General features: G+C 53.6%; 1 protein-coding gene across 24 annotated transcripts in view; it reads left to right on the forward strand.

The window, feature by feature from the left end:
• Positions 1-25,873, forward strand: part of LOC125700302 (protocadherin gamma-C5-like) — a 193,004-nt gene that overhangs the window by 134,673 nt on the left and 32,458 nt on the right. Inside the window, exon 2 of one of the 24 annotated variants that reach the window (XM_048960775.1) lies at positions 24,599-25,432. The exons of 20 other annotated variants lie outside the window; for them this stretch is intronic. In XM_048960775.1, coding sequence (XP_048816732.1) covers positions 24,599-25,432 — 834 coding nt within the window. Of the gene's footprint in view, positions 1-1,351; positions 2,564-4,228; positions 10,161-22,889; positions 23,918-24,598; positions 25,433-25,873 lie in introns of those variants that run through there. 3 more of the 24 variants (XM_048960800.1, XM_048960790.1, XM_048960799.1) reach the window with 3 other exon arrangements.

A 25,873-nucleotide genomic window follows, 5' to 3' on the forward strand; every position in this document is an offset into this window, starting at 1 on the left:
AGCTCATCAAACATTACAGACATGGATGACCTCTGAAAGCCCCGTGGCATGCTTGGTGTGTGGAGAAGTGGAACAGACTTGTCTGCAGTGCTTGTGGCCACCTCTTGTGGGTTGTTCTCATTTCTTGAAGGACTGGAGGCACAGGGCCTGCCATCTCAGAGGGCTCAGGGGAATGCCTGGCTCCTCATCTAACCCGCCAAGGAGGAAGTACGTGGATTGGGAACTTGTCTTCATTCTGCACTGGTTAATGTGCATGGGACGTTCCCTTCACGGTGTGTTATGGACACATGGGAAGGGCTTATTTTAGGCTGCAGGCATGGAAAGAACAACAGAAAGCACAACTGAACGAAGGAGTGAGCTGTGGAACGATTGCAAGAAAAATCAGTGGGGTTCATGGTGGAGATGCTGGTACTGAAAACAACACAAAACAGAACAAAACAAAACTCATTGTTCTCAGAGCTCTTCAGAGTTAGAATTAGAAATGAAAAGTTTTTGGAGGACACAGCAATGCTCTTGTACACTTGTTCAAAGAAGCTGAAGCATAATGTAACCAAGCATTGAACATGGCCATCACCTCTGATCTTCCTGTGGCACGCTGGCTACTCGAGAACATTACAGACTGATGGGGAGGGCTGAGGGGAGCTGCTGGCTCCTGCACCATGGCAGGGAGGAATCGTTTGGTTTGGGAACTCTGCTTTGTGTTGCACTCTGCAATGACCATGGCTCATGAAATGCCTTTCCCGTGTGAGATGGAGAAAGTGTGGTGTTTTTCTAAAGGCAGGTGACATGCAAACAACTGAAGAGATGAATGTATGCAATGGTCAGGTTATGAAGGGCGTGTGGAAGACTTTGGGACGTTACATTGGAGTGCGACTGCAAGAACAATCTATGGATGTTCCCAGTGAGATTGTCCTTGTGCAAAAACGGGTTAAGACTCAGAAGTGCAAGGAGATGGAAGAAACCACGAAGTTCCTCCTTGCTCTGAGTAAGAAGTAAGGGACTGAAGAGGAACTCTCTGCCACCCCTGCGTCAGGAGTACCTTCAACAAAACAGTATGGCATCGTAATGGAGACGAGAATGAGTGGAAGAAAAGAAAAGAGGGAATTAGGACGAAATCGGTGGAGAGGGTCCATGAGCAATAATGAGATGAGACTCATGAGAACGACGTAGAGATGCAGTGCAAGAGGACAACACATCGAAAACAGCAGAAAGAAAGATGCAGAAAGGAGCCCTGCTGTCTGACAGAACACGAGCAACATGAAGAACAGAAAGGACTACATAGTGACCTGTAAGAAGAGAATGACTACAGGCATCGAAATGCCAGCAATATTAAGGAATTGAGAGCGCGGCGGTTGTGCGGTGGCGGCGGTTCCGGCGGCAGAGGCAGCGGCGTTGCTCGGTGGAGCCGTGCGTGCAGTGCCGGGCGTGGGCTGCGGGCGCCGCTGTTCACCGCGGAGGAGAGGAAGGAGCGGAGCGCTGCAGGCAGCCCCGCCCGCTGCGGCCCGGCTCGCTCGCTCGCTCGCTGGCTGTGTCGGCGTCCGGGCGGCTGCGAGCGGCCGAGCGGTGCGGAGCGGTGCTGCAGCGAGGCGGAGGGGCGGCGGGAGCGGTCGGCAGCGGACGCCGAGCCGGAGCCGCAGCCAGAGAAGGCGAGAGAGAATTGAAAGAAGAAGAAGTCGGAGTGGGAGCGGCGCGTGAGCGGCGGTGGTTCGTTGGCGGCGGATCCGTGCGGGAGATGTGCGCGGCGAGAGAAGGGCGGTGGTGCCGGAGTCAGCGGGCGCTGCTGTGGTGCGTGTTGGTGGCGGCGTGGGAGTCGGCGTGGGGGCAGCTGCGCTACTCGGTGCCCGAGGAGCTGCCGAAGGGCTCGTTCGTGGGCGACGTGGCCGAGGACCTGGCGCTGGAGCTGGCGGCGCTTGGCGAGCGTGGCGCCCGCGTGGTGTCCCAAGGCAGGACGCAGTATTTCGCTCTGCGTGCGAGCAGCGGCCACTTGGTGACGGCCGAGAGGATCGACAGGGAGCAGCTGTGCGAGAGCGAACCCCAATGCGTGCTGCGCTGTGAGCTGATCGTGGAGGGCGAGATGAAGGTTTATTCTATAATTGTAGAAATCGTGGACATAAACGATAACGCGCCAACCTTTAAGGACTTGGAGACGGTGGAGAAAATAAGTGAGATGACAGCCCCAGGGGTGCGATTTCCCCTACCCAAGGCTCACGACCCGGACGTTGGTGCGAATTCCCTGCAGAGCTACGCGCTGAGCGGCGACGAGCACTTCTCGCTGTCGGTGCAGACGGGAGGCGACGGCGAGAAGCGTCCCGAGCTGGTGCTGGCCAAGGCGCTGGACCGGGAGGAGGCGGCGTTTCACGAGCTGCTGCTGAGGGCGAGCGACGGCGGTGATCCGTCGCGGACGGGCACGGCGCGCATCCGCGTGGCTGTGCTGGACGCCAACGACAACGCGCCCGCGTTCAGCCAGGCGGTGTACACGGTGCGAGTGCCCGAGGACGTGCCCGTGGGCTCCACGCTGCTCAGCGTCACCGCCACCGACCCCGACGACGGAACCAACGGAGAGGTACTGTATTCATTTCCAGAGATTTCTGGTAAAGCTTCGAATATATTCTATCTTGAGCCAAAATCGGGAGCGATTAAGTTGGTGAGGAACCTAGATTACGAGGAAGGCGATTTCTATGAACTCGGAGTGCGGGCACGAGACGGAGGATCCCTATCGGACACGGCAAAGGTGTCGATCTCGGTGACGGACGTGAACGACAACGCGCCCGAGATTTGGGTGCGATCGGCGCTGAGCGAGATCTTGGAGGACGCGGCGCCGGGGACGGTGGTGGCGCTGGTGCACGTGCAGGACCGCGACTCGGGCGCGAACGGGGAGGTGCGGTGCAGCCTGGGCGAGAGCGTGCCGTTCCGTCTGGAGCGGGCGCTGGACGACTACTACAGCGTGGTGACGGCGCGGGAGCTGGACCGCGAGCGGGCGTCGGAGTACAACGTGACGGTGCGGGCGGCGGACGGCGGGTCGCCGTCGCTGCGGAGCGACGCGGTGCTGGCGCTGCGGGTGCTGGACGTGAACGACAACGCGCCGGTGTTCGCGGAGGCGCGCTACAGCGCGCGTGTGTCGGAGAACAACGCGGAGGGCGCGCTGGTGCTGACGGTGCGCGCGTGGGACGCGGACTGGGGTCAGAACGCGCGCGTGCGCTACGGGCTGCGGGAGGGGCGTCTGCGGGGCGCGCCGCTGTCGTCGTACGTGTCGGTGCAGGCGGAGACGGGCGCGCTGTACGCGCTGCGCTCGTTCGACTACGAGGAGGTGCGCGAGGTGGAGCTGTGGGTGCGGGCGGAGGACGGCGGCTCGCCGCCGCTGAGCAGCAACGTGTCGGTGCGGCTGCTGATCGCGGACGAGAACGACAACGCGCCGCAGGTGCTGTACCCGCCGCCGGCGGCAGCGCCGGGTGCGGGTGCGGGTTCGGGCGCGTGGAGCTGGGCGGGCGTGGAGCTGGCGCCGCGTTCGGCGGAGCCCGGCGCGCTGGTGGCCAAGGTGGTGGCGGTGGACGCGGACGCGGGGCAGAACGCGTGGCTGTCGTACGAGCTGGCCAAGGCGACGGAGCCGGGGCTGTTCCGCGTGGGGCTGCACAGCGGCGAGGTGCGCACGGCGCGCTCGCCTCTGGCCCGCGACGCGTCCCGGCACAGCCTGGTGGTGGTGGTGAAGGACCGGGGCCGGCCGGCGCTGTCGGCCACGGCCACGCTGACGGTGGTGCTGGCCGAGAGCGTGGCCGAGCTGCTGTCGGAGCTGGGCAGCGCGGCGGCGCCGGCCGAGCCCGCGCTGGGCCTGACGCGCTGGCTGGTGCTGGCCGTGGCGGCCGTGTCGTGCCTCTTGGTCGCCTCGCTGCTGCTGCTGCTGGCGCTGCGCCTGCGGCGCCGGCGGCTTTCGCGGCCGCCCGCGGCGCCTTCGGCCGGCGGCGCGTGGCGCGGCGTGCCGGCCTCGCACTTCGTGGGCATCGACGGCGTCCGCGCCTTCCTGCGCTCCTACTCGCACGACGTGTCGCTCACGGCCGACTCGCGCAAGAGCCAGCCGCGCTGCGCGGGCGGCAGCTGTTGCGACACGCTCCCGGCCCGGCCGCCTTCGGACGAGGCCGCGCCGCTGCGCGGGGAAGACGCTGCCGCGCACCGCGCCGCCGAGCCCGACGCCCTCACGGTGAGTGCTGCCACCGCGCCGCCTCCCCACTGCCTCTGTCCCCTCTCGCCTCTCTCCCGGTGCGTTGTCTCTTTACCCTGTCGCGTTTTCCCTTTCCTCTCCCTTGTTGGATGACACTATCGGCACTCGTTACTTAAAACGGTTCGTTAGAGGTGGCCCCCGGCGGCTCCCCAGTCCCTCCCTCCCCATTCCCCTCATTTTCACGATTTGACTTTCTCCACTTTCGTGTTTCGTCTCCCCTCTCGAGGCTTCCTTTAGTGGCGCAGCTGTTGGCAGTGCAAGGTCTCCTCCTCACATCCCTAAACTCAACACACTTTTACTCCTGACCTCCTCAGCTTGCCCAGACTTTTGATGCTGCCATCCCCTATGCATCCAGAGGTTGTTTCGTTCTCTGCCTGTAGAATTGCTTTTTTAAATCGGTTATTGTGTTTCGCAACGCCCTTTTCATTTCAAGTGGTGGGTTTGGTCAGTGTGCTTGATGAATACAAATGAGCAAACGGTTCTTTGTCGTTACCTCTTTGCCTGTTACCACAACCAAACAAAGTGTGTAAAGCGTGTAGTCTTGGCGATCTGATGTGAGATAGCGTGTGTGAATGGCTTGTGAGGAAAACGGGGGATGTGTTTTGCACTTTCTCAGCCTTTTATGAATGTCCTGATGACCTGACATCAGCAGATCTGGGCGTATCGTTTCTCAGTTTCTATGGCATCTGCCGTGTTAGAGTTGTATCACTTCAATGTCCAGTTCCATAGTGTTTGGATAGATCCAGGAACGATGTCTCTACAGTGACTGTGCTGTTTATCACTTTGGTAGATTCAACATTATTGCCTTGTTTCCTTTCCAGTGCTAAAGGCGGATCTCAGTGTAGTTAATTACTCTTTCAAGACTAGAATATCGTTTATTAATGCCCCGTTGTGAAGATGTTTCTGTACATGTCAGTAGGAATAGTTTTACATTCTTTGCTTTCTGTAAAGCAGTGCTGAATGAAGTGTTGTCCATGGTCAACTTATTGCCAAATGCTGAAATGGTTGATGATGCAACTGAAGTTTGTGAATGTTGAGAGGAGAAGCGAATCTGGTGTTGTACCGATGAAGTCAGTATTTAGAGTGGTTTTGCGAAGGTTACGTTTTGATTTCTTATCTGGTGCAAAGTTCTGTGCTGTTTCCACTACAGTCCTCACTGGTCTGAAAGGAGTTGTTCATCAAATTTGTGTGTGGAACAGTTCTTTACAGCTAGAATGAGATAAGATGGCAATGTGAAAGCTCATTTATCCATCTTTAATTTCCTGTATCCCTGTGATGTACATTTCCTTCATTGTGATTTTCTCATGTTCTGGTCTGCATTTCTTGGATGTTGATGGTTCAGGTTTTCAATTTCTGACCAACGTGTTATATGTACACGTGCCTTGTTCATGTCAGCCACTGAGCTGGATACTTCGGGAGAGTCAGAGCGGATGTGGAATGGCAGAGATGTATGGGAAACTCTGCTCTGTTCCTTTTTTATTTCTCTGCTGTAGGCGTAAACCTGAGAAGGTTGTCAGGTCCATCAGAATTGCAGAAATGAGGGAGTTGTTTCCGTGCTTTGACTGTGTGAAGCGGTCAAGGCTGAGGCTTGGGTGTATTTCTGCTTCCAAACGATGGCAGTGAATGAAATGCTGCAGTATTGTCCGACAGAAGTGCAGGAATGTGGCTGATGTCCGTGGTGCTGGAAATGTGAGAGAGTTTGGAGTGCAGTGCGTGAGAGCTTGGCGGAGAGTTTGGAAAGTTGTTGGGGTAAGGAAGCTCTGTGTGGCCTCTTGGAAGCAAACCTTCTTGTCTGGATTTCCTTTCACGTCTGGTGCCAATGCCTGCATCTGTTTCTGCTACGATCCTGGTTTCTTTGTCGTCAGAAGCAGCATTGTTTCCGCCATGTGGAGTATCAGGCAAACACGGCGTATGTAGAGCAGGCCTGAGAAGGGCAGGAGATAGAATGCAGCTGTAGGCACTGACTTCTGTGATGCTGAAGCCAAAGGAGAGCAGAAGCGTGTTGTGGGGGAAGGTGTTCCCTGCAAACACTGACCTAGGGCCATAGCAGACTTAGTGCTGCCGTATTACACCTGTGTGTGCACCTGGATGCATGTCTCTGATGGCTTTGGTTTCCTTCACACCCAGTGCCTTGGTGCTCTCTTCCAATGCACAGGTAGGTACTTTTCTTAGAAATTCCTTAGAAATGAAATGAAGGCTGGAGTTGTCAGCTGTTCCATGTCTGCAAGTGTGCAAACAGGGATCTGGTGGGTGCAGCCTGCCCAGACAAGGAGTGGCAGAAAATATTTCTCTGTCACTTTAGGGTAGATGCTCCCTTGTACATGTCTTAGCTTTCAAAGGCTGGAGGTTATTATTCTTGCAACACAGACCTAGAGACAACAGGCTGTACAGGAGTGTGAAGGCTGCCCTTGGAGTAGAAGTTGGATGGGTCAGCAGTGGATTTGCCTGCGCTGTGTTTGTGTTTGTTGTATTGTGTCAAAATTAGTGCTTATTTCACTGAACACCTTTGTTTGAGTGCTGTGGCGATCATAAATGACAATGTTCTTTGTACAAGCCTTCAACCAATCCACTGGCTGTAAAAGCATGATACAGGAAGATGCAGCTTGAATTTTCAATGACTTCCGAGTTCTCATTTAAAGGCAAAGTCATGTCAATGAAACTGCAATCCTCCTATGGGCCTGCTGTTTCTTTGTGACTAGAATCAGAAGTATTTGACATGACTGAGCTACTGGTTTACAGGAAGGAGATTTGCAGAACACAGCCATGCTCTTCTACCCATTCTTGTAATGAAGAGATTGCAAAAGCTCATCAAACATTACAGACATGGATGACCTCTGAAAGCCCCGTGGCGTGCTTGGTGTGTGGAGAAGTGGAACGGACTTGTCTGCAGTGCTTGTGGCCACTTCTTGTGGGTTGTTCTCATTTCTTGAAGGACTGGAGGCACAGGGCCTGCCATCTCAGAGGGCTCAGGGGAATGCCTGGCTCCTCATCTAACCTGCCAAGGAGGAATTACGTGGATTGGGAACTTGTCTTCATTCTGCACTGGTTAATGTGCATGGGACGTTCCCTTCACGGTGTGTTATGGACACATGGGAAGGGCTTATTTTACGCTGCAGACATGGAAAGAACAACAGAAAGCACAACTGAACGAAGGAGTGAGCTGTGGAACGATTGCAAGAAAAATCAGTGGGGTTCATGGTGGAGATGCTGGTACTGAAAACAAGACAAAACAGAACAAAACAAAACTCATCATTCTCAGAACTCTTCAGAGTTAGAATTAGAAATGAAAAGTTTTTGGAGGACACAGAAATGCTCTTGTACACTTGTTCAAAGAAGCTGAAGCGTAATGTAACCAAGCATTGAACATGGCCATCACCTCTGATCTTCCTGTGGCACGCTGGCTACTCGAGAACATTACAGACTGATGGGGAGGGCTGAGGGGAGCTGCTGGCTCCTGCACCATGGCAGGGAGGAATCGTTTGGTTTGGGAACTCTGCTTTTTGTTGCACTCTGCAATGACCATGGCTCATGAAATGCCTTTCCCGTGTGAGATGGAGAAGGTGTGGTGTTTTTCTAAAGGCAGGTGACATGCAAACAACTGAAAAGATGAATGTATGCAATGGTCAGGTTATGAAGGGCATGTGGAAGACTTTGGGACGTTACATTGGAGTGCGACTGCAAGAACAATCTATGGATGTTCCCAGTGAGATTGTCCTTGTGCAAAAACGGGTTAAGACTCAGAAGTGTAAGGAGATGGAAGAAACCACGAAGGTTCCCCTTGCTCTGAGTAAGAAGTAAGGGACTGAAGAGGAACTCTCTGCCACCCCTGCGTCAGGAGTACCTTCAACAAAACAGTATGGCATCGTAATGGAGACGAGAATGAGTGGAAGAAAAGAAAAGAGGGAATTAGGACGAAATTGGTGGAGAGGGTCAATGAGCAATAATGAGATGAGACTCATGAGAACGACATAGAGATGCAGTGCAAGAGGACAACACATCCAAAACAGCAGAAAGAAAGATGCACAGAGGAGCCCTGCTGTCTGACAGATCATGAGCAACATGAAGAACAGAAAGGACTACATAGTGACCTGTAAGAAGAGAATGACTGCAGGCATCGAAATGCCAGCAATATTAACGAACTGAGAGCGCGACGGTTGTGCGGTGTCGGCGGTTCCCGCGGCAGAGGCAGCGGCGTTGCTCGGTGGAGCCGTGCGTGCAGTGCCGGGCGTGGGCTGCGGGCGCCGCTGTTCACCGCGGAGGAGAGGAAGGAGCGGAGCGCTGCAGGCAGCCCCGCCCGCTGCGGCCCGGCTCGCTCGCTCGCTCGCTGGCTGTGTCGGCGTCCGGGCGGCTGCGAGCGGCCGAGCGGTGCGGAGCGGTGCTGCAGCGAGGCGGAGGGGCGGCGGGAGCGGTCGGCAGCGGACGCCGAGCCGGAGCCGCAGCCAGAGAAGGAAAGAAAGAAGAAGAATCAGAAGTCGGAGCGGCTGGGCAGCGGCGGTGGTTCATTGGCGGCGGATCCGTGCGGGAGATGTGCGCGGCGAGAGAAGGGCGGTGGTGCCGGAGTCAGCGGGCGCTGCTGTGGTGCGTGTTGGTGGCGGCGTGGGAGGCGGCGTGGGGGCAGCTGCGCTACTCGGTGCCCGAGGAGCTGCCCAAGGGCTCGTTCGTGGGCGACGTGGCCGAGGACCTGGCGCTGGAGCTGGCGGCGCTCGGCGGGCGCGGCGCCCGCGTGGTGTCCCAAGGCAGGACGCAGTATTTCGCTCTGCGTGCGAGCAGCGGCCACTTGGTGACGGCCGAGAGGATCGACAGGGAGCAGCTGTGCCGTTTGCAGGAGAAATGCGTGCTGCGCTGTGAGCTGATCGTGGAGGGCGAGATGAAGGTTTATGCAATCGAAGTGGAAATCACGGACATTAATGACAATACGCCTAGCTTCGAGGAAGTCCAAGTACAGGAAGAAATGAGTGAGATGACATCTATAGGGTCCAGATTTCCCCTCCCTGTCGCTCACGACCCGGACGTGGGTGTGAATTCCCTGCAGAGCTACGTGCTGAGCGGCGACGAGCACTTCTCGCTGTCGGTGCAGACGGGAGGCGACGGCGAGAAGCGTCCCGAGCTGGTGCTGGCCAAGGCGCTGGACCGGGAGGAGGCGGCGTTTCACGAGCTGCTGCTGAGGGCGAGCGACGGCGGCGATCCGTCGCGAACGGGCACGGCGCGCATCCGCGTGGCTGTGCTGGACGCCAACGACAACGCGCCCGCGTTCAGCCAGGCGGTGTACACGGTGCGAGTGCCCGAGGACGTGCCAGTGGGCTCCACGCTGCTCAGCGTCACCGCCACCGACCCCGACGACGGAATAAACGGGGACGTGAAATATACTTTAAAGATAGCCACGGAAACAGCGTCGAAGATCTTCCACCTAGACCCTGAGACGGGAGAAATCAGGCTGGTGCGGAATCTGGACTTCGAGGAATGGAACTCCTATGAATTGGAGTTACAGGCACGAGACGGTGGAGGCCTTTTCGATACGGCGAAGGTGTTGATCTCGGTGACGGACGTGAACGACAACGCGCCCGAGATTTGGGTGCGATCGGCGCTGAGCGAGATCTCGGAGGACGCGGCGCCGGGGACGGTGGTGGCGCTGGTGCACGTGCAGGACCGCGACTCGGGCGCGAACGGGGAGGTGCGGTGCAGCCTGGGCGAGAGCGTGCCGTTCCGTCTGGAGCGGGCGCTGGACGACTACTACAGCGTGGTGACGGCGCGGGAGCTGGACCGCGAGCGGGCGTCGGAGTACAACGTGACGGTGCGGGCGTCGGACGGCGGGTCGCCGTCGCTGCGGAGCGGCGCGGTGCTGGCGCTGCGGGTGCTGGACGTGAACGACAACGCGCCGGTGTTCGCGGAGGCGCGCTACAGCGCGCGTGTGTCGGAGAACAACGCGGAGGGCGCGCTGGTGCTGACGGTGCGCGCGTGGGACGCGGACTGGGGTCAGAACGCGCGCGTGCGCTACGGGCTGCGGGAGGGGCGTCTGCGGGGCGCGCCGCTGTCGTCGTACGTGTCGGTGCAGGCGGAGACGGGCGCGCTGTACGCGCTGCGCTCGTTCGACTACGAGGAGGTGCGCGAGGTGGAGCTGTGGGTGCGGGCGGAGGACGGCGGCTCGCCGCCGCTGAGCAGCAACGTGTCGGTGCGGCTGCTGATCGCGGACGAGAACGACAACGCGCCGCAGGTGCTGTACCCGCCGGCGGCGGCAGCGCCGGGTACGGATGCGGGTTTGGGCGCATGGAGCTGGGCGGGCGTGGAGCTGGCGCCGCGTTCGGCGGAGCCCGGCGCGCTGGTGGCCAAGGTGGTGGCGGTGGACGCGGACGCGGGGCAGAACGCGTGGCTGTCGTACGAGCTGGCCAAGGCGACGGAGCCGGGGCTGTTCCGCGTGGGGCTGCACAGCGGCGAGGTGCGCACGGCGCGCTCGCCGCTGGCCCGCGACGCGTCCCGGCACAGCCTGGTGGTGGTGGTGAAGGACCGGGGCCGGCCGGCGCTGTCGGCCACGGCCACGCTGACGGTGGTGCTGGCCGAGAGCGTGGCCGAGCTGCTGTCGGAGCTGGGCAGCGCGGCGGCGCCGGCCGAGCCCGCGCTGGGCCTGACGCGCTGGCTGGTGCTGGCCGTGGCGGCCGTGTCGTGCCTCTTGGTCGCCTCGCTGCTGCTGCTGCTGGCGCTGCGCCTGCGGCGCCGGCGGCTTTCGCGGCCGCCCGCGGCGCCTTCGGCCGGCGGCGCGTGGCGCGGCGTGCCGGCCTCGCACTTCGTGGGCATCGACGGCGTCCGCGCCTTCCTGCGCTCCTACTCGCACGACGTGTCGCTCACGGCCGACTCGCGCAAGAGCCAGCCGCGCTGCGCGGGCGGCAGCTGCTGCGACACGCTCCCGGCCCGGCCGCCTTCGGACGAGGCCGCGCCGCCGCGCGGGGAAGACGCTGCCGCGCACCGCGCCGCCGAGCCCGACGCCCTCACGGTGAGTGCTGCCACCGCGCCGCCTCCACACTGCCTCTGTCCCCTCTCGCCTCTCTCCCGGTGCGTTGCCTCTTTACCCTGTCGCGTTTTCCCTTTCCTCTCCCTTGTTGGATGACACTATCGGCACTCGTTACTTAAAACGGTTCGTTAGAGGTGGCCCCCGGCGGCTCCCCAGTCCCTCCCTCCCCATTCCCCTCATTTTCAGGATTTGACTTTCCCCACTTTCTTGTTTCGTCTCCCCTCTCGAGGCTTCCTTTAGTGGTGCGGCTGTTGGCAGTGCAAGGTCTCCTCCTCACGTCCCTAAACTCGACATGCTTTTATTCCTGACCTCCCCAGCTTTCCCAGACTTTTGATCGTGCCATCCCCTATCCATCCAGAGGTTGTTTCGTTCTCTGCCTGTGGAATGGCTTTTTTAAATTGGGAATTCTGTTTCGGAATGCCCTTTTCATTTCAAGTGGTGGGTTTGGTCAGTGTGCTTGATGAATACAAATGAGGAAACGGTTGTTTGTCGATACCTCTTTGCCTGTTACCACAACCAAACACAGTGTTTACAGCGTGTAGTCTTGGCGAACTGATGTGAGATAGCGTGTGTGAATGGCTTGTGAGGAAAACGGGGGATGTGTTTTGCACTTTCTCAGCCTTTTATGAATACCCCGATGACCTGACATCAGCAGATCTGGGCGTATCTTTGCTCACAGTTTCTATGGCATCTGCCGTGTTAGAGTTGTATCACTTCAATGTCCAGTTCCATGGTGTTTGGATAGATCCAGGAGCGATGTCTCTACAGTGACTGTGCTGTTTATCACTTTGGTAGATTCAACATTATTGCCTTGGTTCCTTTCCAGTGCTAAAGGCGGATCTCAGTGTAGCTAATTACTCTTTCAAGGCTAGAATATCGTTTATAAATGCCCCGTTGTGAAGATGTTTCTGTACATGTCAGTAGGAATAGGTTTACGTTCTTTGCTTTCTGTAAAGCAGTGCTGAATGAAGCGTTGTTCATGGTCAACTTATTGCCAAATGCTGAAATGGTTGATGATGCAACTGAAGTTTGTGAATGTTGAGAGAAGAAGCGAATCTGGTGTTGTACCGATGAGGTCGGTATTTAGAGTGGTTTTGAGAAGGTTATGTTTTTATTTCATAGCTGGTGCAAAGCTCTGTGCTGTTTCCAGTACATTCCTCATTGGTCTGAAAGGAGTTGTTCATCAAATTTGTGTGTGGAACAGATCTTTACAGCTAGAATGAGATAAGATGGCAATGTGAAAGTTCATTTATCCATCCCTAATTTCCTGTGTCCCTGTGATGTCCGTTTCCTTCATTGTGATTTTCTCATGTTCTGGTCTGCATTTCTTGGATGTTGATGGTTCAGGTTTTCAATTTCTGACCAACGTGTGATATGTACAGGTGCCTTGTTCACGTCAGCCACTGAGCTGGGTATTTTGGGAGAGTCAGAGTTGGTGTGGAATGGCGGAGATGTATGGGAAACTCTGCTCTCTTCCTTTTTTATTTCTCTGCTGTAGGCGTAAACCTGAGAAGGTTGTCAGGTCCATCAGAATTGCAGAAATGAGGGAGTTGTTTCCGTGTTTTGATTGTGTGAAGCGGTGAAGGCTGAGGCTTGGGTGTATTTCTGCTTCCAAACGATGGCAGTGAATGAAATGCTGCAGTATTGTCCGACAGAAGTGCAGGAATGTGGCTGATGTCCGTGGTGCTGGAAATGTGAGAGAGTTTGGAGTGCAGTGCGTGAGAGCTTGGCGGAGAGTTTGGAAAGTTGTTGGGGTAAGGAAGCTCTGTCTGGCCTCGTGGAAGCAAACCGTCTCGTCTGGATTTCTGTTCACATCGGGTGCCAATGCCTGCAACTGTTTCTGCTACGATCCTGGTTTCTTTGTCATCAGAGGCAGCATTGTTTCTGCCATGTGGAGTATCAGGCAAACACGGCGTATGTAGAGCAGGCCTGAGAAGGGCAGGAGATAGAATGCAGCTGTAGGCACTGACTTCTGTGATGCTGAAGCCAAAGAAGAGCAGAAGAGTGTTGTGGGGGAAGGTGTTCCCTGCAAACACTGACCTAGGGCCATAGCAGACTTAGTGCTGCTGTATTACACCTGCATGTGCACCTGCATGCATGTCTCTGATGGCTTTGGTTTCCTTCACACCCAGTGCCATATGACTTGATGTCTTGTTAGCAATTCACAAGAAATGAAAACAAGGACGCTGCCGCCCACCGCGCCACTGAGGCTGATGCCCTCACTCAGTGTGTGCTGCGACTTTGGCGGCTCCCAACTCCCTCCCCGCTCACCTCTTGCCGTGTCTTTGACTCTCCCTGTTATCACATTTCTCCTTTCCTCCCTTCTGTCCTCATCCGCTCAGAAGTTTGGTGTTAACGCCTCTAATTTTCACAGTGTTCTTTCACTTTCCACTGTGTGCCTTCAGAGACGGTGCGATACTTGAAGCCGTGTGGAGCTGTTCTTATTGCCACGTGAGATGTGTTTGCACTTTCACTGTCGCCTTACAGTTCGTTCTGTATCCTTGCACGCTGACGCCTGCAGCATCGAGTGCTGTGCTCCCGTTAACGAAAGAAAATCCATGACAGTGCTGTGTGAAGAACACATACGCATGTATTTCTCTGATTGCTCATCTCTCAGCACTTCTTCCTTCTCTTTTCTTTTCCCTCTCTGCTCTTTCTCCCTGTGGAGTTTTCTGTCCTCGGGACTCAGAGCTCCGTCTTGCAGCAGACTGTGTGTGATGCCCTTTGCTGAGGGGACGCAAACCCAGGCTCTGTTGTCAGCACTGATGTTGGGGTGGAATTTGAGAGTTGTGAGTGTGCTTTCGGCTGCATTTTGCTCTACCAAGGCTTTCTGTCTTTCATTCTTTCTATTACACATCTTTTCACCTGCCACATAAAACCCGTGTCCTTCTGTTAACATGAGAGGTTCTGAACAATACTTTTAATGGTTTTCAGGGTCTGCTGTTTTCCTGATAGGCTGTGTGCTTATTGAGTCACAGAATCACAGAATTGTAGGGGTTGGAAGGGACCTCCAGAGATCATCGAGTCCAACCCCCCTGCCAAAGCAGGTTCCCTACAGCAGGTCGCACAGGTAGGCATCCAGGCAGGTCTTGAACATCTTCAGAGAAGGAGACTCCACCACCTCCCTGGGCAGCCTGTTCCAGTGCTCCGTCACCTCACTGTAAAGAAGTTCTTGCGCACATTTGTGCAGAACTTCCTATGCTGCAGTTTCCAGCCGTTTCCCCTTGTCCTGTCTCCATTCACCAATGAAAAGAGTCCGGCCTCGCCATTCTGCCCCCCACACCTTAGATATTTATAGACCTGGATCAGGTCCCCTCTCAGTCTCCTTTTCTCAAGGCTGAACAGACCCAGTTCACTCAGCCTTTCCTCATAGGAGAGATGCTCCAGGCCCTTCACCATCTTTGTGGCCCTCCGCTGGACTCTTTCCAAGAGATCCCTGTCTTTTTTGTACTGGGGAGCCCAGAACTGGACGCAGTGCTCCAGATGAGGTCTTACCAGGGCAGAGTAGAGGGGGAGGATCACCTCCTTTGACCTGCTGGCCACGCTCTTTTTAATGCACCCCAGTAAGCCATTGGCCTTTTTGGCCACAAGGGCACACTGCTGGAGTCGTATGAGATTGTCCTTGTTGGGGAAATGTTGCTTGAATAGACTTTCTCGATTATCTTTGTCCCAAAGGAAACAGAGGAGAGCCTTCAGTGCTCTTTATTTGGTGAGAAGAGTGTAGTGGGGCATACCTCTGTGCTGCTCTCTAAGCACCAGACTTTGCAGGTTCCTTTTTATCCTAACTTCCCAATCACTCTTCCCTTCCTCCTTTCCTTATTGGCTGAAATACTCAGAGGATTAGAGAAACTTCCCAGTTCCTCTGGTACGCGTTCCCCATTGTATGTGTCCTATTGAAGCCTGTGCTTTAAGTACAAAGTTGATAAGTTTATGTTGTCTATAGACCTTTGTAACTAAAATCTTACTTGCTGAGAGCGTACATGCCGAGTGGAAATGAATTGGCACATGTTTGCACAATGACTTTTGAGCAAGGGCATCTCGTTCATGAGCCTCTGCATGAATGATTTTATTTGCATGGCATCTTCAGGATTCTTTTATCTCAGTCCTGAAACAGCATCTTAATGACTCTGTGTAAAACTGAAGATGCACCTCCTGTACCCTTGTCACAACGTTTATGTTTCTACACCATGATGTGTTGAGCAAGACGTCTTTCTGTCCATCCATCCTCAGCTTTATGTGCACATCTTAGATAAATGAGCTGGTCAGTTGGTCCTTTCTCAACATCCACAATGATTCCCAGTTTTTCTCTTTGACCTATCAAGGTGGGAGTTGGCTCTGCCTTTGCTAGCAGCCATATGCTATATTAGCAACAGCCATGTTGCCGAATCCAGACATTTTTTTCTGCATAGTCTTCATAGAGATGGAAGATCTGGAGGTTCTTATGTTCACACCGGTTTCATTTTACAGTTATAGAAGCTAAGTGTTATTGAGTTTATCACAGTTGTTGTATTGTCTTCACCTTTTGAATTTGTCCAAATTATTCTGTGCATTCTTTACCATCTACAGCTCATTCCTCTCCTTGACAGCTCTGTCCACAGCACCAAGTGATGGAGTTACTTTTTGGGTGGGAATACAGGATCAATAGGGTTGTCATTTAAAGAGCTGGTTAGTTGAGATGCTTTTTGCAAGTCACACCTTTGGTTATTGAGTTACCAATGTGCGAAAGCGTGAAATTTGAGCAAGGGGATGCTCTGCTTTTGGCACTGATACAGCATGCTTTCCTTTACCATCTGAGATTGCATTTTACTAGCAGCGTTACCACTGGTGTTGTCCAATCTCTTTTCTCATTTTCTAACACTTGGATATATGAAATAATGACCTCGTGTCGTGATGACAGGGTGGATATTATGGAGTTCAATCTACTTTTATTTCACACGTGCAGATTATAGATATCTTATTTCTTTCTTTTTCTGTGTTTTTGTTTCTTCATTTCATTAGGCTTTATGTTGTTTCAGTATATGTCTTGAAGGACTGATACTGGCGCCTCCATGTGGCTGATATCTTTCCAAGTCTGGGTGCTATCAGGGCTTTGACTCTCACAATGCCTTTCCACTCCCCACTTTTCTTCCCGAATTCACACAGAATTTTGCTCCTAATTCACACATAGTGAGTCAAAGACTCATTATTTCAGGTGGGTTGCAACTGCAGAGTGTGTTGAAATGTTTTTACTGTGAACAGCGAAGCGTTTGCGCTTTGGCCGCCACCTTACAGCTTGTTCCATGTCCTTGTCCACCCCAATCTACAGCAGCAAATGAACCGCCTCACTTGTCGGATGGGACAGTGGGGATACTGCTTGTTACCACTGAAAGTTCATTTATTGAAGCAGTTTTCATGAGTCTGGTTTTGATACAGTGAAAGTTGATCCAAACTTTATTTTCCTGTTGGAGGTAACAGTTGAATTTTACTATCAGCATTGCTATTGCTCTTCTACATTCATTGTTTCCTAAGCGTTGGATGGATGAAAGATCTCTATAAGGACTCTGATGAAAGACTCTGTAAAGTGGAGATACAGGAGTTTGCTTTATCTCTATTTACATGTATAGACCATAAGAGTCTGGTTCTTTCTGATATCCTCTAAAGATTGGAAGATCTCTTAAGACTGCGGGATTGCCTCTTAATGATTCCGTGTATAACGTAACTGCTTCTCCTTTATTCTGTTCAGAAGGTTTCTGATGATGCATCGTGATGTGTTAAGCAAGGAAATGTCTTTCTATCCTTCTGTGCTTTGATTTTTGTGCAAGAGTTCAAGAAATAGGCTGGGCAGCTGGTCCTTATGTGATGCCTGCCTGTTGTGAAGGTGAAATGCCATCGTCTTCAGTCATAACAGCTGTGTCTGTGAATGGCTTTGGTGTGATGCGTGGGAAAGGCTTGTGGAGGAAAAAGAGGATGTGACTTACTGATCCCTTGTCTTTTACCTTTGACCTATGAGCATGGAGTTGGGGGTCTTTGCTGTGTCTTTGCTAACTGAAGTATTCTGTGGCAACAGCTGTTTTACAGGTTCTTCCCCTCAATTTCTTGTCGCATAACGTCTGGACAGATCTAAAAGGGATGTTTCTTCAGTAATAATAATGTCCACCACTGCTGTAGGTTTTGGCTTGTTCGTTTCCAAGGTCTGAAAGTGGACCTCAGCGTGGCTGAAAACCCCTTAAAGATTGTAATATCACTTATGGATGTGGAAAAGAGAGAGCCATTTCCACATGTGCCTTGAATCTTTACAGCTGTCAAGCAACACTTTGCTACCCTTATCTTCCAGTGAAATGTCACTGAATGAAATGCTCTTGCTGGTGGCTGACATAGAGCCAAATGCTGCATAGCTTTGATGGTGAAAGCAAAGGCTGTGCATCCTGATTGGAGAGTGAAATGCTGATGTAGAGCCTGGGAAATGGCTGGGTCAGCCTGATTTTGTCAGGGCAATGGTTGAATTTCACACCTGGTGCCAGCATCTGTGCCATTGATGCAGTGGCACCAGTGTCCTGCTGCTGGAGACAATCTGAGTCCTCTGAGAATGAAGCTTTTGCACAAAGCCCTGTACGTGGAAAGATGCTTCCTAGGTAGAATGGTTTGTAATTCCTGTGTGAAACCTCACTTATCCATCCTTGCAATCTTGTGATGTAGTTTCTTCATATTCATCTTCACATACACAGGCATTTACTTCATGCAAAGGTGTCCCATTTACGGCCACTGCTTTTACATTTGGAAGTGAAGCATGGTTGGAAGTCACTTGACTCGATCTCATTCAGCTGGCGACAGAATTTTGTATATGGGGAAAAAAGAAAGGTCAGGGTCAAAGGGAATGACTCTCAAGTTCTCAGAAGCATTTAATTCAGAGAGAGGCCCTTGGTAAGGAGCTTAACTTACAGTTCCTTTACTTCTGTGTGCCTTACACTTTGCATTGCTGGCAGGGTTGGATATGTTGCCAATAGTACATGTGCTTGATGTGTAATATGAGACTTAACAGAACATTAATGACCCCATGTTTACATTTTGCAGTTTTGCCTTCGTTGTTCTGGGTGTCTAAACTGGGCCTCAGTGTAGCAGAGAAGACTGTGATGTATGTTCTTAACTATAGGACTGATGGAGCTGTTTCCATTGCTGTTCTTCACTTTCTTTTCTCATTTCACTAAAGAGATGGAAGAGTTTCCTTTACTTTGGTTTTATCTCCATAGACCATAGGTGTCCCAGCTCCTTTTGACTTTTTTTTTTGTTTTTATGATGTGCATCTAGTCTCATAACCTGAAAATGGTTCGTTAGGCTTCATTTTGTTGTTGCCACTTACGTTTTTGAGAAGTGATGCTGGGGCCTCTATTGATCCTCGAAGACAGGAAGTTCTCTTGTCATTGTAGGCCTGGGTGAGCAGTGTGCATACCTACCTTGACTGTTTACAGCTGTGAATACTTCTTTGTGCTGATGTTTCTGAGGAAACAGCACTGAATGAAGTGCTCTTGCTGTGACGAATGGCCAAAAAGTTGGACAGTGACTGAATGCTCAACAAGGAGGGCTGGAGGCTGGTGTTGATCTTGGAGAACAGGTTGGATGATGTGGTTTGGGCTGGGTGATGGTTTGATTTCATACTTCAGTGTTGACCTACCAGGGGTGGAGCTGGACATATCTCTGCTAACAAACACATGTGTTTGTTACAGCAGCAGCCATGTTGCAGGTTCACCAGTTTCATTTATTTCTTGGAGTCCTTGGACATACTCATGGCTGATGGCTGAGGAGTTATAAGGCATTTGAAAGGGTTTGTTGTGGTTAATTTTTGTCACAGCTAGGTGTTAACCTTCAATTTATCGTAGATGTTAGGTTAGATTTTCCTTTTTGTCTTGTCCAAACTTCCTCGGCGACCTCTTGGCATGGTCCATGTTTTGAGTTCTTGGAGGTTCCTCCTGTGCCTTGGCTGTCTACTAGCAAACTTATTACCCTTACCTGCACCTTGTGATGCAATCCGCAAATGAAACTGATTCCTTCACGTGTGTTGGATTAAGGATGTTTATTGTTTATTGCCACGGTCTGAAGATGATCCTCAACATGGCTGATAACCCTTCAGGGCTTAGAAGATCTGTTGTAACTGGAGGTCTTGGGGAAGACTTCTACAGGAAGATATGCCTTGAATGGTTACAGCTGTCAAAACAGACTTTGATATACTTGATAGACTTCGATATACTTTTATATACTCTGATATACTTGAGTTTCCTAAAAAGTCATTAGATGTTCATGCTGAGTGATGACATGCGACCAAGAGATACCTATGGCCAGAAGTTGTCCATTGTGTCAATTCTGTGAATGCAGAGAAATGAAGGTGTGCATCTGGGTTTGAATCTCAAATATATGTGGGTCTACAGGAGGATTGTTGGAATAACAGTTTAATTTGATCTGAACAAAGGCCTGTCCGGTTCAGACTGTTATCTTCATTTCTCTGACCTGAAGGAAATGCTAATAAATTATTGGTGTTAAAATCTGCATGTAGAATGATGTTACCAATGGGTAGAATGCCTTAAAATTCCATCATGGAATCTCATTCATTTAGCTGTATCTCCATGTAACATGATGACGTAGAGCTTCCCTCTTTAAGTTTCCAGGTCTTTTTCTTCCCAGGTAGGTTGTGCTTTATATTCTCATTTCTGGACAGCGCTTTTGCATTTCGAACTGCTTGTGTCATTTTGCTACAAATCCTTACTTCACGAGGCCTCGAGAACCTGAAGACAGAATTTGATGTTAAGAAAATGAAGCAGAAATTCAAACTGAATGCCTCATGTTTTCTCATAAAACTCATCTTGAGAAAGCATCCCATATTCACTCCTTTACATTCTCAGAGATGAGCAGGACACATACTGAAGAAATTGATGAGAGCCAATGAATTTTGTTAAAATGATGTCTGCTATGTAGTGCAGAGAAAGCCTTTAGGACCTTGCTTGCAGCTGGAGACCTCAGTAACTTCCAGGTGTTGAGTTTCAAGTATCTGAATTAAAACTGTGTTCGTGGGTCAATGATGCAAGGGTTGCTTCCTTCACTTAACTGTCATTGTTTTGGATGAATATAAAGCAGTATTTGAAACGAACGGGAAGATGTTTGTGCTTGTGCCTGCTTTGGGAAGCTCTTCTGCTAGGCACTTGGTTGAATTGTTCTGCACACAGTGTGTTCCTCAGCCAGTTGACCCAGTTTCAAGATCCGAGTGGAGGAAGAGGGTGGAAGAGTGAGATTACTTGTTGGTAAATGTGGAAATCCATGATACTTGTCATGTCATGTGTGCGCTGTCTGACCTTGGTGGTGACTCACCATTGAGCTCTTCCAAATCTACTTACCTGTACCACGAGTAGGTTTGAAAAACTGTATGTTTGAAGACTAAATCTGGTGGTTGTAGATCCTATAGGCCCTTTCTCAGGCCTTGAAAGTGGTGCAAGTGTTAGGAATCAAGCCACGGGATTTCCTATTTCACTCAGATGTCTTGATTGAAAGTTAGAGGTGGCAAACATTACAAGATTTTGGGGATTCCTTTGCACATCTCTCCCATTTTCCTCAGTCTCCACATCCTCAGGGAGCAGTCAGGAATGGCATCCAAAAAGCCAGAGATTTGCAGTAGGGCTGTGTCTTCATATCAGAGTAGTCCAGTAATGGGTTAGACCTTTGGGGGGGGAGGTCTAAACCCCAGAGCTATGAAGCAGCATGGTATAATTTGTTTGCATGACTGTGTTGGAGAGAAATAGGAGATTCAGGAGTGAAAAAGCTGCAGAGTATTGCCAGTTTCCTCTGGGCAGTGTTACAGACTGAGTGGCAAAGCATGGTGAGATACTCTTGGAATAAAGAGTTCATCATCTGCACTTCCACTGCCACCTTACAGCTCATTCAGTCTCCTTGTCTCCTCCTCCATGTAGTAGCATGAGATCTGTTGATTGTAAGGGCTGAATGTTGGTGGTGGATGAGGTCTGCAGTAGCACTCATTATGGGTTAGAAAGTTTTCTTTTCAATTCTGTTCTCATTACCAGGCTGTGAGCTGATCTTATGGCCTTATGGCCTCTGAATGCAGTGCTTGCTGGCAGGATAAACCCACCCACACGCTGACCTTCGTGCAGCTTCAATCTGCCGGGGTTCTTTGTGTGTGTGTCTCTCCGAAGGGAGCAGGTTGTAGCTATTTCTTCCTGAAAATGGTCCTGTTTGTGAGAAAGTGACAGCATCATTGCGACTGTTCTGTGAAAGGAGGATTGCTGTGCAGTTTCCTGGTGAGAGCCGCAGTGGAATAAGCTTGTGAAGCAGAAGCCAAGTCCTGCAGGTCAGACCTTTGCATCTTGTAAGGGAATGGTGAGAGCTGCTTCCTTGTAAGATACAGGTCAGGAAATGAAGTATTGCTAGCACCTGTGAATGAGCCCTTGGTCACTGATGGAGTCATCTTTCAGAGCAGTCAGAGTGCAAGCAAAATCCACTGTGTTTGTAGTTTCCAAACTCACTGTCTCAAGCTTGTGCTAATTCATATGGCCATATGATATCCATAGTCATGAGCCAAGGTTTGTTGGTTTTCAGAGTCTTCCATTCCGTAATTTCATCTGGCCTCTTCTAAGAGAGATGATGCTGTTGCAGAAATAGGTACCAAGGAAGATAACGTTGCCTTCAAGGGAGTTTTATGCTTTCTATTTTCAGACCATTCCATTCCTGGCACATGAATTATGTGTCACAGTTCCGGTGTCACTGATAAGCACTGTTCTCCAGAGTTGCTCTGCTTCAAAGCCTTTCTGAGCCCCCATCTTGTGCCTTTTTTGTCATTTTCTTACCCATGAGCTGTCAGTTGTGCTTGGAAAGCTGGCTGATGTGTTGCATATGCCTCAGACTTTATCATAGGTAACACAATTGCTTCTCTTTACAATTCTCAAAACAGCATGCTGGTAATGGAACTGCCCCAGGGATAGCAGGCATGTGGGTATATTTTCACTGTTCCTACATCAATTGGCTTACCTTTCTCAAGAGAAGCAGTTTTGAAGAGCAGATGGAGCAGGGCTGTGTTCAGCCTGTTACAGCAGGGAGCTGTGATGGTCCCCCTGACTTGTAGAAGTGGAAGCATGCACTGATACTGCTGTCATAGTGAGTGAAGTTTGCTCTGTTCTCCCAGAATTTCAGTCATTCTGAGATACGACAGGAAAGAGGAGCTCCTCAAAGACAGTGGTGTTCAAGATGGATCGGGTGCTTGCTTCCTACAGCAGCTTTTCTTCGGATGTACTTTGTTACCATTGCTGGTTATAGTCATAGAAACAGAATGAAAGAGCTGGGGGAAGACAATCTGCAAGCACTCGCAGAAGCTCCGCGAGGATGTCGGCTAATTGCTGTGCAGTGTATCTGTTCTTACCTGTGCTCACCTGTGCTCTGATGCGCAGCGTTTGCCCAGTAAGGAGTTCCCCCGCCGGGCGCTCCGCTTCCACGGCAGGGCCGAGGTGTCCGCTTCGCCTCTCCCGGTGCCCGGGAGGAGCAGCGCTGCCGCCTGGCGGGCAGCTGCCGTCAGAGCGGGGAGCGGAGCTTCGGACGGCTGCGGTGGCACCGCGGGGCCTCCGGGTGCCGCTGTTGGCCGCCGCTGCCGCCGCTTCCCGTCCCCGCTGGCTGCTCGCTCTCACGGCTCATCTCACAGCGGACAGAAGTGACGCGGCGGCCGAGCCGGAGCCCGCATCGCTGCGTTCCAACCTCTTTCGGAGCTCGGGACGGACGGAACTCAGCTGGAAGCACTGCGCGAGGAGGAAGAAGAACGGCGAGCGCTGCTTCCAATGGCGGGCGGGCGGCGAAGGAGCCGCTGGAGAGCGGGAGAGGGGCTGCTGCCCGCTTTGCTGCTGTGCTGCTGCTGCTGTCGGGCGGCGCCGGAGCGGCTCCGCTACGCTATTCCCGAGGAGCTGAGCAGGGGCTCGCTGGTGGGGCCGTTGGCGCGGGACCTGGGGCTGAGCCCGGCCGAGCTGCCGGCGCGTCAGCTGCGGCTCAGCTCGGAAAAGCGCTACTTCGCCGTGAACGGGGAGAACGGGAACCTGTACGTGAGCGAGAGGCTGGACCGGGAGGAGCTGTGCGGCGAGTCGGCGTCCTGTGCCGTCAGCTTCGAGGCGGTGGTGCAGAACCCCCTCAACGTCTTCCATGTCGAAGTGGCCATCCACGACGTTAACGACAACACTCCGCACTTCATGCGAGACAGCATCCAGCTGGAGATCAACGAGTTCACTCCTCCCGGTGCCCGCTTTGCCGTAGGGGTCGCTGAAGATCCGGACGTGGGCTCGAACTCGCTTCAGGGCTATGAGCTGGAAGACAACGAGTACTTTGCGCTGGAGGTGAAGCAGAGCGAGGAAGGCAGCAAGTTCGCGGAGCTGGTGCTGCGCCGGGCACTGGACCGGGAGCGCGAGCAAAGCCTGCGCCTGGTGCTGACGGCACTGGACGGCGGCGATCCTCCCCGGAGCGGCACCGCCCAGCTCCTCATCAACGTCACCGACGCCAACGACAACGCGCCTGTATTCGCGCAGGAGCGGTACCGGGTGAGCCTGCGCGAGGACGCGCCGCCGGGCTCCGTGGTGCTGCACGTCTCAGCTTCCGACGGCGATGAGGGCACCAACGCCCGCATCACGTACGGCTTTGGGGAAATGCCATCCAAAGTGCTGCAGAAGTTCGCGGTGAACGCCGAGAACGGGACGGTAACGCTGCGGGAGGCGCTGGATTTCGAGGACACGCGGGGCTATACGGTGCTGGTGGAGGCTCGGGACGGGGGCGGGCTGGTGGCTCACTGCAAAGTGCAGCTGGAGGTGCTGGACGTGAACGACAACGCGCCCGAGGTGACGCTGACGTCGGTGTCGAGCCCGGTGCCCGAGGACGCGCCGCCCGGTACCGTCGTGGCGCTGCTGAAAGTGCGGGACCGGGACTCTGGCGAGAACGGGCGGGTGCGGTGCGAGCTGTCGGGAGAGGCGCCGCTGCAAATCGTGACATCGTCGGGCGGCTCGTACAAAGTGGTGACGACGGGCGCGCTGGACCGGGAGCGGGCGTCCGAGCACCGGGTGACGGTGATCGCCACGGATGGGGGCAGCCCGGCGCTGTCGAGCCGCGCGGATCTGGCGCTGGAGGTGTCGGACGTGAACGACAACGCGCCGGTGTTCGAAGAGGCCGCCTACAGCGCCTACGTGCCCGAGAACAACGCGGCCGGAGAGCTGGTGCTGCGCGTGAGCGCGCGGGACGCGGACGCGGGCGCCAACGGGCGCGTGAGCTACGCGCTGGCGGGCGGCGGCGCGGACGCGGCGTTCGTGTCGGTGCGGGCGGAGACGGGCGAGCTGTACGCGCAGCGCTCCTTCGACTACGAGCGGTGCCGCGAGTTCGCCGTGGAGGTGTGGGCGCGGGACGGCGGGACGCCGGCGCGCAGCGCGACGGCGACGGTGCGCGTCTTCGTGCTGGACCGCAACGACAACGCGCCGCGGGTGCTGTGGCCGGCGGCGGGCGGGGCGGAGGGCGGCGGCGCGGGCGCGGCGCCGTTCGAGGTGGTGCCGCGCTCGGCCGAGGCCGGCTACCTGGTGGCCAAGGTGGTGGCGGTGGACGCGGACGCGGGGCGCAACGCGTGGCTGTCGTACGAGCTGCTGCGGGCGCCGGAGCCGGCGCTGTTCCGCGTGGAGCCGCGCAGCGGCGAGGTGCGCACGGCGCGGGCCGTGTCGGAGCGGGACGCGGCCAAGCAGCGGCTGGTGGCCGTGGTGAAGGACCACGGGCAGCCGGCGCTGTCGGCCACGGCCACGCTGCACGTGGTGCTGGCCGAGAGCGTGCGGGACGCGCTGCCGGAGCTGGGCGAGCAGAACGCTGAGTCCGAGTTGGCTTCTGATCTGAACCTCATTCTCGTGGTAGCTCTCGCTTTGGTGTCCTCGCTATTCGTTTTCACGGTCATTTTGGTCGTGTTCTTTAAATGCCGACGCGCCAGGAGCCCCCCCATCTTTCTGACTTCCGATAAGGAACTCTACTCCAGCTTGGGCCCCAAAGCACCCTTCAATTACTGCAGCAGCACGCTGCCCCTGCCCTATGCCTACGAGGTGTGCCTGGCCTCCGAGTCGGGCCAGAAGGACTTCACGTTTCTCAAACCCGGGGCAGCAGCACTCTCTGACCTTCTTTTGGCGGGGGAAGCTGGTGCAGGTGGTCACTCCGAAAAGGACACTCCCGACCCTGACAGCTCGTCACAGGTGAGCTGCTCCCTCATGTCCCTCTCTGCGGGTTTCTGTTGTTTCTCTCCTTCCTCACTCGAGCTGTCTAACTCTGTACGTGAGTTTCAGCGAGTTGGGTACTGGGGTGGGGTACTGAGGAGGAGCGATGGCACAAAGGTCCTGGGGTCCAATTGCAATTCCCAATGGGTGAACTATCTTCTCCAGTGCCACATTTTACCGCTCCTTTTCTTTCCAAGTGGTGCTTTCAGGAGCTCTGAGGATGTCTCTGTCAATAGCCTGGTGTTCTGTCATGGTGAAGTTGATGTAATGTCTGCAGATCAGACAAAATGTGGGAGATGGAGATGTTGCATCTTCAGTGCCCTTCTTGAGTAGGGACGTATCTCGGCTGTACTCAGCTGATTACTGTTGGGAACAGGCACTTTGAATTTAGTTCAAATGTACTAAACTTCTTACAAAATG

This window comes from Lagopus muta, chromosome 14 (genome assembly GCF_023343835.1).
Source record: "Lagopus muta isolate bLagMut1 chromosome 14, bLagMut1 primary, whole genome shotgun sequence".
NCBI classification, from domain to species: Eukaryota; Metazoa; Chordata; class Aves; order Galliformes; family Phasianidae; genus Lagopus; species Lagopus muta.